The sequence below is a fragment of the Mobula hypostoma genome, chromosome 2, assembly GCF_963921235.1.
Source record: "Mobula hypostoma chromosome 2, sMobHyp1.1, whole genome shotgun sequence".
NCBI lineage: Eukaryota > Metazoa > Chordata > Chondrichthyes > Myliobatiformes > Myliobatidae > Mobula > Mobula hypostoma.
In genome coordinates, this window is record NC_086098.1 from 79,745,070 (window position 1) to 79,761,422 (window position 16,353).

At 43.3% G+C, this 16,353-nt stretch overlaps 1 protein-coding gene across 11 annotated transcripts in view; it reads left to right on the top strand.

Annotated features, from left to right (window-relative positions):
• The window catches only part of mlip (muscular LMNA-interacting protein), a 218,853-nt gene that overhangs the window by 39,899 nt on the left and 162,601 nt on the right, over positions 1-16,353 (top strand). For 2 of the 11 annotated variants that reach the window (XM_063039211.1, XM_063039217.1), the window contains exon 1: positions 13,814-14,084. The exons of 5 other annotated variants lie outside the window; for them this stretch is intronic. In XM_063039211.1, coding sequence (XP_062895281.1) covers positions 14,082-14,084 — 3 coding nt within the window. In that variant the 5' untranslated portion in view covers positions 13,814-14,081. 4 more of the 11 variants (XM_063039213.1, XM_063039221.1, XM_063039214.1 and 1 more) reach the window with 3 other exon arrangements.

The window sequence follows — 16,353 nt, forward strand, 5'->3', positions numbered from 1 at the left end:
AGGGGAACCCTGCTCTGCCTGCCCTTTCCTCTTCCCTCGCCTGACAGTGACCCAATTTCCTGTCCTCTGCTCCTTTGGCGTAACTACCTCCCTGTAGCTACGATCTATAATCTCCTCGTTCTCCCGAATGATCCGCAGGTCATCCAGCTCCTGCTCCAGTTCCCTAACGCGGTTTGTCAGGAGCTGCAGCTGGATGCACTTCCTGCAGGTGTCGTTGTCAGGGACACCGGAGGACTCCCTGACTTCCCACATCCTGCAAGAGGAGCATTCCAACATCCTGCCTGGCATTCTCTCTGCGCTAGACAATCTGAACAAAAAACTTACTGGAACCTACCCTGGCCTCTGCCTGTTCTCGCCGAAGCCTGTTTGAGCCAAAGCCGCCCCACTCTGACTCAGTCCACTCCGACGACGGCTGCTGTATATGGTGGTCTGCTTTTTAAACCTTGGCGCGCTACGTCACGCGCCTGCGCAGTGCAGACCCTTCTCCTCGAGCAGTTTTTAAAAAAAAAAGACTTTTTCGACCCAAGTTCTTCTGCTCACTTCTTCAGCTACTTGCTACTTGTGTAGTTAAGTGTTAATTAGTCAGAGCCCCGATTCAAATAATCCAATACCAGGAGAAGCTTCCAAAATCACACAAATGTAACCACTAGCAGACACACTGAACAATTGCATATATTGCACATATTGTGACGACTAGGAAATATACTAACCAGTTACTTGTATATTGATGGTTATATGAAATACAAGTAGGCAATTAATTGTTAAACTGAAAAGATAGTGACAATTAAACATTCTAACCCAACAGTTCCTAACAAATTACATTCAAGCTTATGCAATGGTTAAAGAAGAACCGCTGGATGAACTCAGCAAATCAGGCAGCGCTTTTGGAGGGGAATAAACAGTCAACGTTTTGGGCCATGACCCTTCATCAGGGCTGGAAAGGAAGAAGCCAACTATTCCACTGCTCCTCCCCTTTCACCCACGTCCACTATCCTCTCCTATTAGATTTCTTCTTTTTTCAGCCTTTTAGCTCTTCCACAGTGTAACTGTGTTTGAGTTCTTACGCATGGCTGCTGCTCTGCTGGACACTGTGCTATCTACACATCAGGTGAGCTGACGCTTTCCCATCTCCTTTCAACCCATTCCCTAACCAGCCGCCCCATCGTAGATGCTAATTGACCAAGGGGGTAAGTTAAGAATAGAGAAGCAGACAAAAAAAGTATGAATATCAAAGCATCCCAGGTAAATACGGGGTACTCAATAAAATAAAAGTACAATGAGAATTGTGACCAATATTTCATTTCCTTCAGTCTGGGATATTTTTATCCATTTAATATTTCACCAGAACTGATTTTTTTCTTTCAATAAAATGTCGCCATCTAAAACAGGTAAGTCTGCCTTCTATGTGAGTTTTTTTTTCATTTTAAATACTTCTGTATACAGTCCATACAATACATGACATGCCTGCAGAGCTGACCCAGCAATAACAAGGCAAAAATGATCCAGGACTAAAGACTCTGAAAATAAAGTATTTAGTTTAAATAGGTATACCTTGCTAAATCAGTATCTGGAATTAAAACCAACTAGGCATCGCGATAGTGTAACAATTAGCCTAACACCTTCCAGTGCCAGCTGTAAGATTGCGGGTTCAAATGCTGTCTGTTGAAATGTGTTTTAAATTGCAGGTTGAGTCGGTGGTGAGGAAGGCAGTCATTTCAAGAAGGAATGAAAGGGTTAACATACGAGGAACATTTGATGGTTCTGGGCCTGTACTTGTTGGAGTTTAGAAGAATGGGGGGGGTATCTCATTGAAATCTATCGAATATTGAAAGGCCTTGATGGAGTGGATGTGCACAGGATGTTTTCTGTAGTGGGGGAGTCTAGGACCAGAGGGCATAACCTCTGATCCTTTAGAACAGAGATGAGGAGAAATTTCTTTAGCCAGAGAATGGTGAATCTGTGGAATTCATTGCCTCAGCCAATTGTGCAGGCCAAGTCATTGGGTATATTTAAAGCGGAGGTTGATAAATTTTTGATTAGTCGGGGCATCAAAGGTTATCGGGAGAAGGCAGGAGAATTGGGTTGAAGGTAAACCAGCCACGATGGAATGGTGAAGCAAACTCAATGGGCCAAATGGCCTCATTCTACTCCTATGTCTTATGGTCTTATGGACTTAAATGTATAATTGTATCTGATTCCAGTGCTTCCACTGGCAGTGTATTACCCATATCAACCGTAAGAGTACAGCCCAGTAATGTAGTGGTTATCACTACGCTATTACAGCACCAGAGATCACTGATCAGGGTGCAATGGCGGCCGCTGTCTGTGATGAATTTGTACGTTCTTCCCGTGACTGCATGTGTTTTCTCCCACTGTTCAAAGATGTACAAGTTAGGATTAGTAAATTGTGGCTTGCTATGTTGCCGCTGGAAGTGTGGCAACACTTGTGGGCAACCCCCAGCACATCCTTGGTGGTTTTGGGTCATCGATACATTTCACTATCCGTTTCAATGTTTCAATATGCATGTGACAAACGAAGCTAATCTTTAAGCTTTAAGATGATAACCTGAAGTTGTCAAAAAGGAGATTAAATTTAGCAAGAGACTTAAGGGGCCTTGTGCCATAAATGTTGAGTAGTTTGTAATTAAAACTCTATTTGTTCCCTGCTGGGGATAGAACAGGAGGACAATGAGAAAGAATTTAGAAATGAGAGGTGGAGGAAGGGAAACACAAGAGACTGCAGATGCCGGAATATGGAGTTATAAAGCAAACCACTGGAGAAACTCAGCAGGCCTGTCAGCATCTGTGGTGGCAGAGTGATGGTTGATGCTTCAGATCGTTTCCGCAGAGTCTTGATGAGAAATGTCAGCTGTCCCTCTGCCTCCACAGATGTGGCTTGATCTGCTGAGTTCTTCTGGCAACTTCATTCTTTTATGCTGAATGAAGAGACGAAGGCGCCGTCGTGGCGTCATGGTCAGTGCACCGCTATTACAGTTTGGGGCGTCGGAGTTCAGAGTTCAATTCCGATGCCGTCGGAGTTCGTAAATGAGCACATGGATTTCCTCCAGGTGCTCTGGTTTCCTTCCACACTCTGAAGATGTACTGGTTAGAATTTTAAATGGTCGTTGTAAATTGTCCCGAGATTAGGCCAGGGTTTGCTGGGAGGTGTGGTCCATTGGGCTAAAACAGCCTGATCTGTGCTGCATCGCTAAATAAATAAATAAACAATTAGATAAATAAAGATCCAGAACACACACAGAATCTTGGAGGAACTTAGCAAGTCAGACAGTATCTGTGCAGGGAAATGGAGAGTCAATGTTCATTAGGACTGGAAAGAAAGCGGTCAGAGAGCCAGATAAAAAAAGGTGGAGCAGGGACAGGTGATAGGTGGATCCAGTGACTGTTTATTTTTCTCCCTGGATGCTGCCTGACCTGCTGAGTTCCTCCAGCATTTTATGTATGTTATATGTTATGTGACCCAACCAATGTTTCCCTCTCAGTCAGCACTATCAAAACATATTGGGGGCAGTGGAAATGTTGAATCAGCCAACCATCGCACTTAGTGCCTGATATATCGTTGCATTGCTGTTCTCTGCTGATCTAATCCCACTCCTGAGATGGATTTCCACTGCTCCAACAAGTTATTATCCCATTGCATTTCACCACCTTCCTGTGGTCAAACTGACTGCTGTGTTATTAACACAAGAGCTTCTGCAGATGCTGGAAATCCAGAGTAACCTCCATAAAATGCTGGAGGAACTCAGCAGGTCAGGCAGCATCTAGGGAGAGAAGTAGTCAATGTTTTGAGCCGAGACCCTTCATCAGGACTGCAAAGGAAAGGGAAAGAAGCAAGAATAAGAAGGTAGGGGAAGGGGAAGCTGTGCAAGCTGGCAAGTTATAGATGAGACCAGGTGAAAGGGAAGGTGGACAATAACAAAATACAGAATAAAGTGTAACGGCTACAGAGAAAGTACAGTGCTGGTAAACAATAAAGTGCAAGATCATAATGAGGTAGACTGTTTGAGACACTGAAGGTAATGATATAAATGTCTTTATTCGTTTTTGTTGAGTGGTGACTAAAGAAAAACAAGAAAATCATAAATTAAATATAGAATCCTAGAGCAATACTGCATAGAAACAGGCCTTTCAGCCCATCTAGTCCATGCTAAACCATTATTCTGCTTAGTCAAGTTGACCTGCATCTGGACCATAGCCCTCCACACCCCTCCGATACATGTACTTATCCAAACTTCTCTGAAGTGTTTAAATCAAACCTGCATCCAACACTTCCAACGGCAGGTCGCACGACACTCTCGCCACCCTTGCAATGAATATGTTCCCCTTCAGTTTCCCCTTAAACATTTCACCTTTCACCCTTAGCCCGTGACGTCTAGTTCCAGTTCACCTAACCTCAGTGGAAAAAGCCTGCTTGTGTTTACCTTATCAATGGCCTTCACAGAGCCATAGACTCCCATAATACTAAATCACAGAAACAGGCCCTTTAGTCCTTCTGTCTGTGCTGAACCATTAGTCTGCCTAGTCTCATCGACCTGCACCTGCCCTCCATACCCCTCTCATCCATGTACCTATCCAAACCTCTTAAATGTTGAAATTGACCCTGCTTCCACCACTTGCCCTGGCAGCTTGTTCCACTCTCACCACCCCCTGAGTGAAGGTCCCTCTCATATTCCTCTTAAACATTTCACCTTTCACGTGTAGCCCATGACCCCTATTTGTACTCTCACCCAACCTCAGTGGAAAAAGCCTGCTTGCATTTACACCATCTATAACCCTCATAATTTTGTATACCTCCATCAAATCTCCTCTCAATCTTCTACGTTCCAGGGAATAAAGCACTAACCTACTCACCCTTTGCCTATAACTCAGGTCCTCAAGTCCTGGCACCATTCTTTTAAAGTTTCTCTGCACTCTTTCAATCTTAATTACATCTTTCCTGTAGGTAGGTGACCAAAACTGCAGACAATACTCCAAATTAGGCCTCACCAACATATTATACTAATTCAAAATAACATCCCAAATCCTGTTCTCAATACATTTTAGCCAATGTGCTAAAAACTTTCTTTATGACTCTATCTACATTTCAAGGAATTATGGATCTGTGTACCCAGACCCCTCTGTTCTACCACACACCTCAGTGCCCTACTGTTCACTGCGTAAGCTCTACCCTGGTTGGTCCTCCCAAAGTGCAACGCCTTGCACTTGTCTGCATTAAATTCTATCTGTCATTTTTCAGCCCATTTTCCCAGCTAGTCCCAGAAACCTCTGCAAGCTTTAATAGTCTTCCTCGCAGTCCACTACACTCCCAATCTCCTTATCATCTGCAAACTTGTTGTTCCAGCTTACCACATTATCATCCAGATCGTTGATATAGATGACAAACAACAACAGAACCAGCACCAATCCCTGTGGTACACCACCAGTAGTGTTGACACACCAGTTCTATATTCTAGTGCTGTTGCTACACCAATTCTACATTCTCAGTCTCTCCACATTCTCAGTTCATTATTGCTTCTCAGGGTAGTTGAAAGGATAGGGTGACTAATGGGAAAAATTATCTCAGTTCTGTGCCTTGCCTCAAATAGACTGTCCTAGATTGAACAGGATTTTTCATTTGACATTTAGGAAGCAAGGGTCTTTAATTGGTAGGTTAAAATTATTCGTACCTGGCTGCAGTCCTGCATGCTCCCTGTTAGCCCTCTCTCCTTCCCCTGCAGTATGTCCAGAGCCTGTGCTGACAGATGTAACTACTGAGGGCTCCAGCTGTGACAAGGATCTGTGACATGGCTTCATTGTGGGATTTCATCGTAAGGAAGCATTTGATTTCATCCAGCGGTAAGTAATCAAGAAAATGTGAAGATGAAAGCCAAATTGTGTTGTTCAATTAAGGTAATGTTATCCGTCCACTACGTAACACAATTATCTGAAGCCTCTGGTCATGGATGGTTTATGAAAATAATAATTAGAAGGGATTCTGCAGATGCTGGAAATCCAGAGTACCACACACAGTATACTAAAGGAACTCAGCAGGTCAAGCAGCGCTTCATCAGGATTGGAAAGAAAGGGGGAAGATGCTTCACCTTCCTACCTGGCATCTTTCCCCTTCCTTTCCATTCCTGATGAAGGGTCTCAGCCTGAAAGGTTGACTGTTCATTCATTTCCATAGATGCTGCCAGACCTGCTGAGTTCCTCCAGTAGTTTGTGTGTGTTATGAAAATGATATTCTTTAACTTTCACCCCAGACTGATTCATAGATCAATACAGCATGGATACGGGTCCTTCAGCCCACGTCCAGGCCAACCAAGGTGCTCACCCATCTAAACTAATTTCCTTTATTTGGCCCACATCTCTCTAAGCCCTGCCCCTCTGTGTACCTATCCAAGAGCTTCTTAAATGATACTATTGTACCTGCCTCAGGAATTTCCTCTGGCAGAAAATGTAGCCGCTCAGGTCCCTTTTTAAATATTTCCCTTCTCACCCTAAACATTTACCCCCTAGATTTGATCCCTGGGGAAAAACTATTACCACCCACCGTATCTATGGCCCTCATGATTTTATAAATAAGGTCACCCCTACAAGTCATGCATGTAGTTAAACACAGTTCATCAAAAACCATATGCAGACTTTGTGTTCCTGCATATCGCCCTTCAGCCCCTGTCTGATCCTCATCCTCCGCTTCACCTGTCACCTATTTGACTCTGACTCTCAACTCACCTAGCATTGACACTGGATAAATAAACACAGAACATGCACTCAGAGGCCTGTGCCTAATAAAGTGGCCACTGAGTCTATGTTTGTGGCATTCTGGTGCTGTAGTCCGTCCACTTCAAGGTTTGACCTGTTGTGCATTCAGTGATCTCCTTCTGTTGTAATGTGTGGTTGTTTGAGTTACTGTTGTCTTTCTGTCAGCTTGAACCAGTCTGGCCTTTCTCCTTTAACATCCCTCATTAACAAGGATTTTTTTACCCTGTAGAACTGCACACACTCATTGGATTTTGTTTTGTTTTGTGCACCATTCTCTTTAAACTCTAGAAACCGTTGGGTATGAAAACCCAGGGGTTCAGCATTTTCTGAGATACTCAAACCACCCTGTCTGGCACCAACAATCATTCCATTGTCAAAGTCATTTCTTCCCTATTCTGATGTTTGGTTTGAATAATAACTGAACCTCTCGATATGCTTTTATGCATTGAGTTGCTGCCACATGATTGGCTGATTATATATTTGTATTAACGAGTAGTGTACAGGGGTACCTAATAAAGTGCTCACATGTCATCTTGATGCCAATTTATGCTGAATATCTACTTCCTGTATTTCATTCATATCCCTTTATTCCCATCATAATCATGCGTCTATGTAAAAACCTTTTAACTTCAACCAAACTGCTTCCACTACTAGCCCCAGTATCCTGTTCCGCGATTCTACCACTCTCTGTGTAAAAATCTTTCCCTTCTTGTCACGTTTAAGTTCCATCCTCCCACCTTTAATCTTAAGAGCATCGAGTCATAGAACACTACAGCACATCTTATCTGGTGGTGCTGACTTGACCTTCTGCCTAGTCCTCATTCTCTTGAGCTCTAGCGAATATTGCCTTCTGGCATTTGATATTTATACTTTGGGGAAAATTCTCCGACTGTCTACCTCTCTATGCATCTCATAATTTTAAACATCTCCATAAGGTCTGTGCAGAGCCACTGATGCCCTATGGGGAACAACCAGTTTTGGTCAACTTTCCTTGATAGTTCATGGTCTGTCGTCCAGGCGGCATCCTGGTGAACCCGTTCCATACCCTTTACAAAGCCTCAACATCCTTCTTGTAATGTGGTGACCAGAACTGCATACAGTAGTCTAAGTGCAATCTGACTGAAGTTTTACATAGTTGCAGCATGAATTCCTTACTCTTAAACCCAATACACTTAGCAATGATGGGAGACACACTATACACCTTTTTATAACCTTATCCACTTACAGTGAACCATGGACCTAGACTCCAAAATCCCTCTGTTCGTTAATGCTATTAAGTGACCTACCATTAAGAGCACACTTTCTTCTTTCACTTGTTTTCCCAAAGTGCACCACCTCACAATTGTCTTGTTAAACTCTACCTGCCTCTTCTCTGCCCATATCCGTAAATGACCTATATCTTGCTGCATTTGTTAATAATCCATTACACTGTCCACAACTCCGTCAATCTGCAAATTTGCTAATCCATCCATCTACATTTTCATCCAAGAAAGACGATGATAAATTTATTTTGAACTTTAACTTTGATTCTGATTCCACTAGTCACGGACTTCCAGTCAGAATAATCACCTTCTACCCCTGTACTCTGTATTAAGAGCCTACACAGTGAATCAGTAGTCAGTGAAGCCCAGGCAACACTGTCAACCTGCGCAGCAGCTTTGAGTGTCCTAGGGACATGGACCCCAAGATCTCGCTGATCCTCCACCCTGCCAAATGTCTGACCATTAATATTATATTTTGTCTTCAAATTTGACCTACCGAAATGAACCACTTCACACTTATCTGAGTTGAACTCCATCTGCTACTTCTCAGCCCAGTTCTGCATCCTATCAATGTCCCACTGTAACCTCTGACAACCCTCCAGACTATCCACATCACTCCCAACCTTTGTATCATCAGCAAACTTACTAACCCAGCCTTTTACTTCCTCATCCTGGTCACTTATAAAAATCCCAAAGAGGAGGGGTTCCAGAACACCACTGGTTACAGTCCTCCATGTAGAATATGAACCATCTTTTGCTTTCTGTGGGCAAGCCAATTCTGGATCCACAAAGCAAGAATGAGCCTTGAATGGGGAACCTTATCAAGTGCCTTACTGAAATTCATATACACAACATCCACTGCTGTATCTTCATTAATGTGTTTTGTCACATCCTCAAAGAATTCAATCAGGTTCGTAAGGCATGACCTGCCCTTGACAAAGCCATGCTGACTTTCCCTAATCAGGTTATGTCTCTCCAAATGCTCATAAATTCTGCCTCTTAGGATCTTCTCCAACAATTTGCCCACCACTGAAGTGAGATTCACTGGGCTATAATTTCCTGGGTTATCTCTACTCCCTTTCTTGAAAAAGGGAACAACATTTGCAACCTTCCAGTCCTCTGGTACTTCTCCCGTCCCTAATGATGATGCAAAGATCATCACCAGAGGCTTATCAATCTCTTCCCTTGCTTCCCACAATAGCCTGGGCTATATCTCGTCCGATCCCAGTGACTTATCTAACTTCACACATCAAAGTTGCTGGTGAACGCAGCAGGCCAGGCAGCATCTGTAGGAAGAGGTGCAGTCAACGTTTCAGGCCGAGACACTTCTAACTTAATACCTTTCAGAAGTTCCTGCCCATTCTCTTTTTTAATGTCTATACACTCAAGCATTTCAGTCTGTCTTAAGTCATTCCCACAATTGCCAATGTCCTTTTCAATGGTGAGTACTGGAGCAAAATATTTATTATGTATCTCTATTACCTCCTCTGGTTCCATGCACATGTTTCCACTCTCACTCCTGATTGGTCTTATTCTCGTATAGCTCATCCTCTTGCTCTTCACATACTTGTAGAATGCCTTGGGGTTTTCCTTTACCCTGCTCATCAAGGCCATTTCTTGGCTCCTTCTGCTCTCCCAAATTCTTTCTTGAGCTCCTGCCTGGCACCCTTGTAATTTTCTAGAGCTCTAATGGTAACTAGATTTCTTGAACCTTTCATAAGCTTTTCTCTTCTTCTTAACTAAATTTTTATATTCTTATACACCTTGGTTCTTTTACCCTGCTGTCCTTTCCCTGCCTCAATGGAACATGCTATGTAGAAGGCCATATAAATGTTCCCTGAACATTGCTACATTTCTGCTGTGCATTTCCCTGAGAATATCTGCTCCCAATTTATGTTCCCCAGTTCCTGCTTAATAGCATCACATTTCCCCTTACTCCAATTAAACATTTTCCCAAATTGTCTGCTCCTACCTCTCTCCAGCACTATGGTAAATGGAGATAGAGTTGTGATCACTACCTCCAAATGCTCTCCCATCGAAAGACCTGACACATGACCAGGTTGATTTCCCAATACCAGATCAAGTACAGCCTCTCCTCTACTTGGCTTTTCTATATATTGCATCAGAAAACCTTCCTGAAAACACCTAACGAGCTCCACCCCATCTAAACCCCTTGCTCTAAGGAGATGCCAGGCAATATTAGCAAAGTTAAAATCACCCATCACAACAATCTTATTATTATTGCACTGTTCCAGAATCTGCCTCAATGTCTCTGTTACTATTGGAGGGTCTATAAAAAACACCCAGTAGAGTTATTGACCCCCTCCTGTTTCTGACTTCCACCCACAATGACTCAATAGACAATCTGCCCATGACTTCCTCCTTTTCTGCAGCCATGATAACTATTCCTGATTAGCAGTGCAACACCCCCCATCTCTTTTGTGGTCCTCCCTGTCCTTTTTGAAACATCTAAAACCTGGCACACTCAGCAGCCATTCCTGCCCGAGTCATCCAAATCTCTATAATGGCCACAACATCATGGTTCCATGTATTGATCCACACTCTAAGTACATCCACCTTGCTCGTGATATTCCTTGAATTAAAATAGACACATCTCAAAACATCTGGCTGAGTGCTTCTTTGCTCCATTATTTGCCTATCCTCCCTCATAAACTCCCTACAAGCTGTCTCTACCTGTGCAGCAACCACCACATCCTCTGCCTCTTCACTTCAGTTCCCAACCACTGCAAATCTAATTTATCCTTTCCCAACAGCATTAGCAAACTCCCCTCTCAGGATATTGGCTCCCCTCCAGTTCAGGTGCAACACGTCCCATTTGTACAGGCCACCCATTCACCAGAAAAGGTTCCAATGATCGAAGAACTTGAAACCCCTGCAACATCTCCTCAGCCACTCATTAATCTGCGGTACCTTCCTGTTCTGAACATCCCTAGCTCGTGGCACTGGAAGTAATCTGGAGATGACCACCTTGGAGGTCCAGCTCTTCAGGCTCCTTCCTAACTCCCCAAACTTACTGTGCAGGACCTCTACCCCGTCCTACCTATGTCATTGGTACCACCATGTACCATGACCTCCGGCTGCTCACCCTCCTCTTGAAGAATATTCTGCAACCGCTCAAAGACATGCTGGACCCTAGCACCCGGAAGGCGACACACTATCCTGGTGTCTCTTTTGCTGCCACAGAGTCTCCTATCTGTCCCCCTAACTGTCAAGTCCCCAATGACTATTGCTCCACCTGACTTCACCCTACTCTTCTGAGGCTCAGAGCTGACTACAGTGCTATTGGTCTGGCTGCTGCTGCCTTGCCCAGATAGGTCAATCCCCACAGCAGAATCCAAAGGGGTCTACCTGTTGCTGAGGGGAACGGCCACTGGGTCACCCTGCACTGACTTCCTTCTCCCTTTACCTCTCTAGGTGTTTACCCATCTAGTCCTGGAATCCTGCACTCTGGGTATAACCACCTGGTCAAAAGTTGTATCTACCTCTTGCTCTGCCTCCCAGATGATCCTAAGTTCATCCAGCTCCAGATCCAGCTCCTCAATGTGGCCTTTCATGAGCTGGAGTTGGGTGAACTTCCTGCAGATGTAGTCATCAGGGAGACTATCAGGTTCCATGAATTCTCACATCCTACAGGAGGAGCATTCCACTGCCATATCAGCCACCCTGCCATCCACTTCAATTTTGCTTCAATCTTGTTAAAATCAGTTATCTATTAATTTGTTAAATGTTTGTTTTTGAAGCAGAGGCATAGAGGAGAAAGAATGCTCTGTGTTTGAAGATTAGTGACTTGAAGGTATGATGAAGGATTCCTGTCGATGGATGTCAGACCAGCAAACACTGTGGACAAAGAGCAGTGAGGACAAATGGTCTCCAAAGTCTGTGGGTCCCAAGCATGGCGGTCCATGCAGGCAGGAGGCATGAGGGCCAATGAATTTCTAAGTTGGCAAGTTGGAGAGTCTGGAGTTCGGGGTCCCATCATCAGCGAGTCCTGGGGTTGATACCGAAGACTGAAACCTCATGGTCAAAAACTGAAATCAACAAGTCCAGAAGTTGAGGCCCGATGGCTGAAACTCTGGGCCTGCGAGTCTGCAAATCCACTGGGGAAGTCGAAGGCCCAATATTTGTGAGTCCATGAGTCCACTGCAGGCTGGAGGACCAGAGGCAGCCTGTCCTGGATTTTGAGGACTGATTGTGCGTGGGCTTGGGAGGAGGGAAAGGGACTTATTGGCTGTTGTTGTGTTGTAGTTTGCTGCTTGTGCTGTTCTGCGGAACATAGTGGGCATGCTACACAAGTGCTGGAATGTGTGGTGACACTTACGTCGCGATGGTTGTTAACTCAAATGATGCATTTCACTGCATGTTTAGTTGCATATCTGATAAATAAATTAATCTGAATCTGAATCTGAGTCTAAATTCAAGCTCAAGCTCGTTCAAGTTTGGTTGTCATTCAACTGTGCGCATAAATGCAGGAACAAAAGAAGCAGTATTTCTCCTGGGCCGAGCTGCAAAACAGTTACAAACAGCAAATTGAACAATATAATTACAATAGCAGAAAATACAATAGCATACATTCACAAAACAATAATCTAGTCAGAGTTCCTGAGTGACATGTCCTGTAGATTGATGGCGCATGGGATGTTGTCCTGAGGCACTGGTTTGTCCACAACTGGAGTATCACATCCAATTCTGGTGATAACACTTAAACGACCCAGGGGATCACGAAAAGACCCACAGGAATGATTCCAGGTATGAGAAACTTTAGCTAAGTGTTTGATATTTCAAGCTGATGGTGTTCTTCTTGGAGCCGAGGTGGGTAAGAATGGAATGGATTGAAGTGTTCAAGGAAATGATCAGTTTGAATGGGGTAACGCGGGAGAAACCACCAGAATAATGATGGATTGTTTTTAGAAGAGATACTTTGAGCTTGAAACCAAGTTTGACTTCCAGTGGTGCAGCAAGAAGCATTAGGTACTCAGATGAGACTGGAATCAACAAGTGTACATACACCAGTGGGTGTGCAGCCAAAGGAGATTTGACAGATGCCAGTAGAACAGCGATTTGTAAACAGGAGAATAATTTTATTTTATAATTATGGCATTGTTTACCTGAGAGACAACGTTGATCAGCGAGCAAGGAAATAGTGAAGAATGAGGTGTCATATTAGGCATGAGTTAGGATGTCATTCACACTAACAAAAGATAAATACTTCAATTTCTTTTATGTACCCTGTCTCGAAAAAGGGATTGAAATAGCTGCAGAGGGGGCAAAGGCCTCCAGCTTTTAATGTAGCCTGTAGAAAGGAGAGTTGCTGACAAGCAAAGAACTTACCGGTTTAGTAACTGTTGGCAGTCAACTCTGGAAGTTTGAAACTTTTTAGAAGTTATTATTCAAACCACGGATAGGGCCCATGAGATCTGAGCCAGAGTGTGTGTCAAGTAGATGAACAGCAGGTTCAGCTCATCTAATTAACTTAAAAATGTTTTTGACAGATAGAAAACAGAACCAGTCAATGTTTTAGAGAAGTTTGGATAGGGATGTGGTAAGAGGGGTATGGAGGGCTATGGTCCAAGTGAGGGTTAATAGGACTAGGCAGAATAACAGCTCGGCAAGGATTAGATGGGCTGAAAGGCCTGTTCCTGTGTTGTAGTACTCTATGAATCTATGACTCTGTAACTCTATGATTCTATGATCACAGTGGGATTTACAGCTGGTAGGAATACTCTCTGGATGTGAGCAGGACAATGAAATTGTGAACTAAAAACCAGAATGGTTCCCTTCACAATAGCTTGATGTCTCCATCTATCTGTCTTACAAGTTAGTTGTACATATAAATAGAAAGTCAGACCACACGACTGTTATCAGTCCAGCTGCCTGAAACTTCTGCTCAAGAGCTTACACGGTGCCGTGAATTCCAATAAGTGGATGTCCTTTTTCAAAAAATAACACATCTGCCTGGACCAGAGCACAGTAACTGTTTTGGTGTCCCAGAACATAAACAAACAGGAGAACGAGACTTTAGACATTTTGGAAACGCTGATGGTAAGAAAATAAAGCACATCTCCATTAGTCATGTTCTATTTGTAAGACCGTGTTGGGTGTAAGTGCAGCTGTTGCTAAATTAAAAAAGAACTTGCTTTGAGTAATGCTGTTATGTCCTCTTAAATATCATTCATCATTGCACAGTGCCCTTGAAGATCATTTGATTTTTGTTCTGTGTTTTTATGTGGACTTCTATCATTTTGAAAGGTAAAAATAACTCTACATAATTTAATACGCCCTTTAAATAATTTAATTAAATTAAGATAGGGAAATAGCTTTAATAGCTTCGTAGATTGCCTGCTGCCATTTTGACAGTGATAGTTTGATTGGGTTGGTTCTCTGTGCTCTGCATGAGTCTCCATCTGTATAGATGAACTTTTCCTCTTTCAGGTAAGTGATTGAATGTTATAGAATTGATAGAATTAATCTGGTGCCCCACGGGCTTTGCACATCAGAACATGAATGCTTCAGAACTTAGAAACTACAATAGAGGTAGATGATCTATTTTAGGAAGTCTGGTAGTCATGGAATTTTGCTAAACTGTTACTTAATTCTCTGAAACTGTGTGCCAGACGGGCCAAGAACTGCGTAATTTGTTTTCTGTATTCTGCTCAAATGAAGGTTTTTGGAAGCTAGGGAGGTTAGGCTGATGCATCTGAATTTATCTAGCTGCAACAGTCTGCAAATGGAAGCTGAGACGTGCAATGCAGCATTTTAACTGCGACAGTAGCTGCCTTTTCTGCCTACCGCCCCACCCCCCACTCCCATCACCCCATCCCATGTTTGTTTGGGAGCTTGTCTGAAGAGGAAGTTTGGGATTTTCTCTGCCTGACTCTTCGGCATTTCCATTTATACACTCAGCGGCCACTTTATTAAATACCTCTTGTACATAACAAAATGACCTCTGAGGGAATGTTGTGGTGTTCTGCTGCTTCAAGGTTCGACAAGTTGTACGTTCAGAGGTGCTTTTCTGCACACCACTGTTGTAATATGTGATCATTTGAGCTACTGTCGCCTTTCTGTCAACTTGAAAGAGTCTGGCCTTTCTCCTCTGACTTCTCTCATTAACAAGGCAATTTTGCCCACTGATAACTGCTCACTGGAATTTGGTTTCTAAGTAACCGTTTCGGTGTCCCAGAAAATAAACCAAATGGTGCAATTGGTTTTTTGCACCATTCGCTGTTAACTCTAGAGTGTCACATGATTGGCTGATTAGATATTTGCACTAATGAGCAGGTGTACATGTGTCCCTAACAAAGTGGCCACTGACTATACAAGTTAATGCTGGAAGCTGGTATATGAACAGAATGGGCGGTTCTGGGGACTCGGTAGCGAATGAGTCAATGGAAGCTGACATACTGACAATAAATAGGGCTGTCATTAATGGAACAGCATTAACCTAGGCAGTTCATAGGAAGTGCCTTGGGACATGGTCTTATATTTAATGTACAGTTTAACTCAAATCACCGCTGAGATTGTTTTTGTTCACTTTCTCGTATTATTTATTTACCTTTATTTAGAGATACAGAACAGACTCTTTTGGCCCAAAAAGCCACTGTCCAGCAACCCACCTATTTAACCCTAGCTTAATCGCAGGACGATTTACAATGACCAATTAACCTATTAACTGGTATATCTTTGGAATGTGGGACCAAACTGAGCACCTGGAGGAAACCCACGTGTTCACTGGGAGAATGTACAAACTTCTTATAGATAACGACGGAATCGAACTTCCAGCTCCGACATCCTGAGCTGTAATAGCATCGCACTAGCTATGGTGCCCTTCTGTTAGCTATTAAGTGGCCCCTTTCAAAATTCATGACCAATCATGGGTCTTAAAAGCAAACTAGGTTTTTGATATGTCCTCATGGAGTTTAACCTTTGTTTGTCATGGAATCATGGAAACGGGCCTTTCCGGCTACTGACACTGTCCAGACCTTCAAATACACTCTTGCAGTAATCCTACACTGATCCCATCTCATTGTCCATACTTTCCTGCCAGAAGGCAAATGCATTGCTAGCATTCATTTTGGAGCGGACTAGAATAGAAGAGCAAGGATGTCATGCTGAGGTTTTTTTCGGCATTGGTCAGACCACACTTGGAGTATTGTTTAACAATTTTGGGCCCTTTATTTTAGAAAAGATGTGTTGGCATTGGAGAGAGTCCAGAGGAGGTTCACTAGAAAGACCCTGGGAATGGAAGGGTTAATGAATGAGGAGAGTTTAAAGACTCTGGGCCTGTACTCCCTGGAATTTAGGAGAATAATCA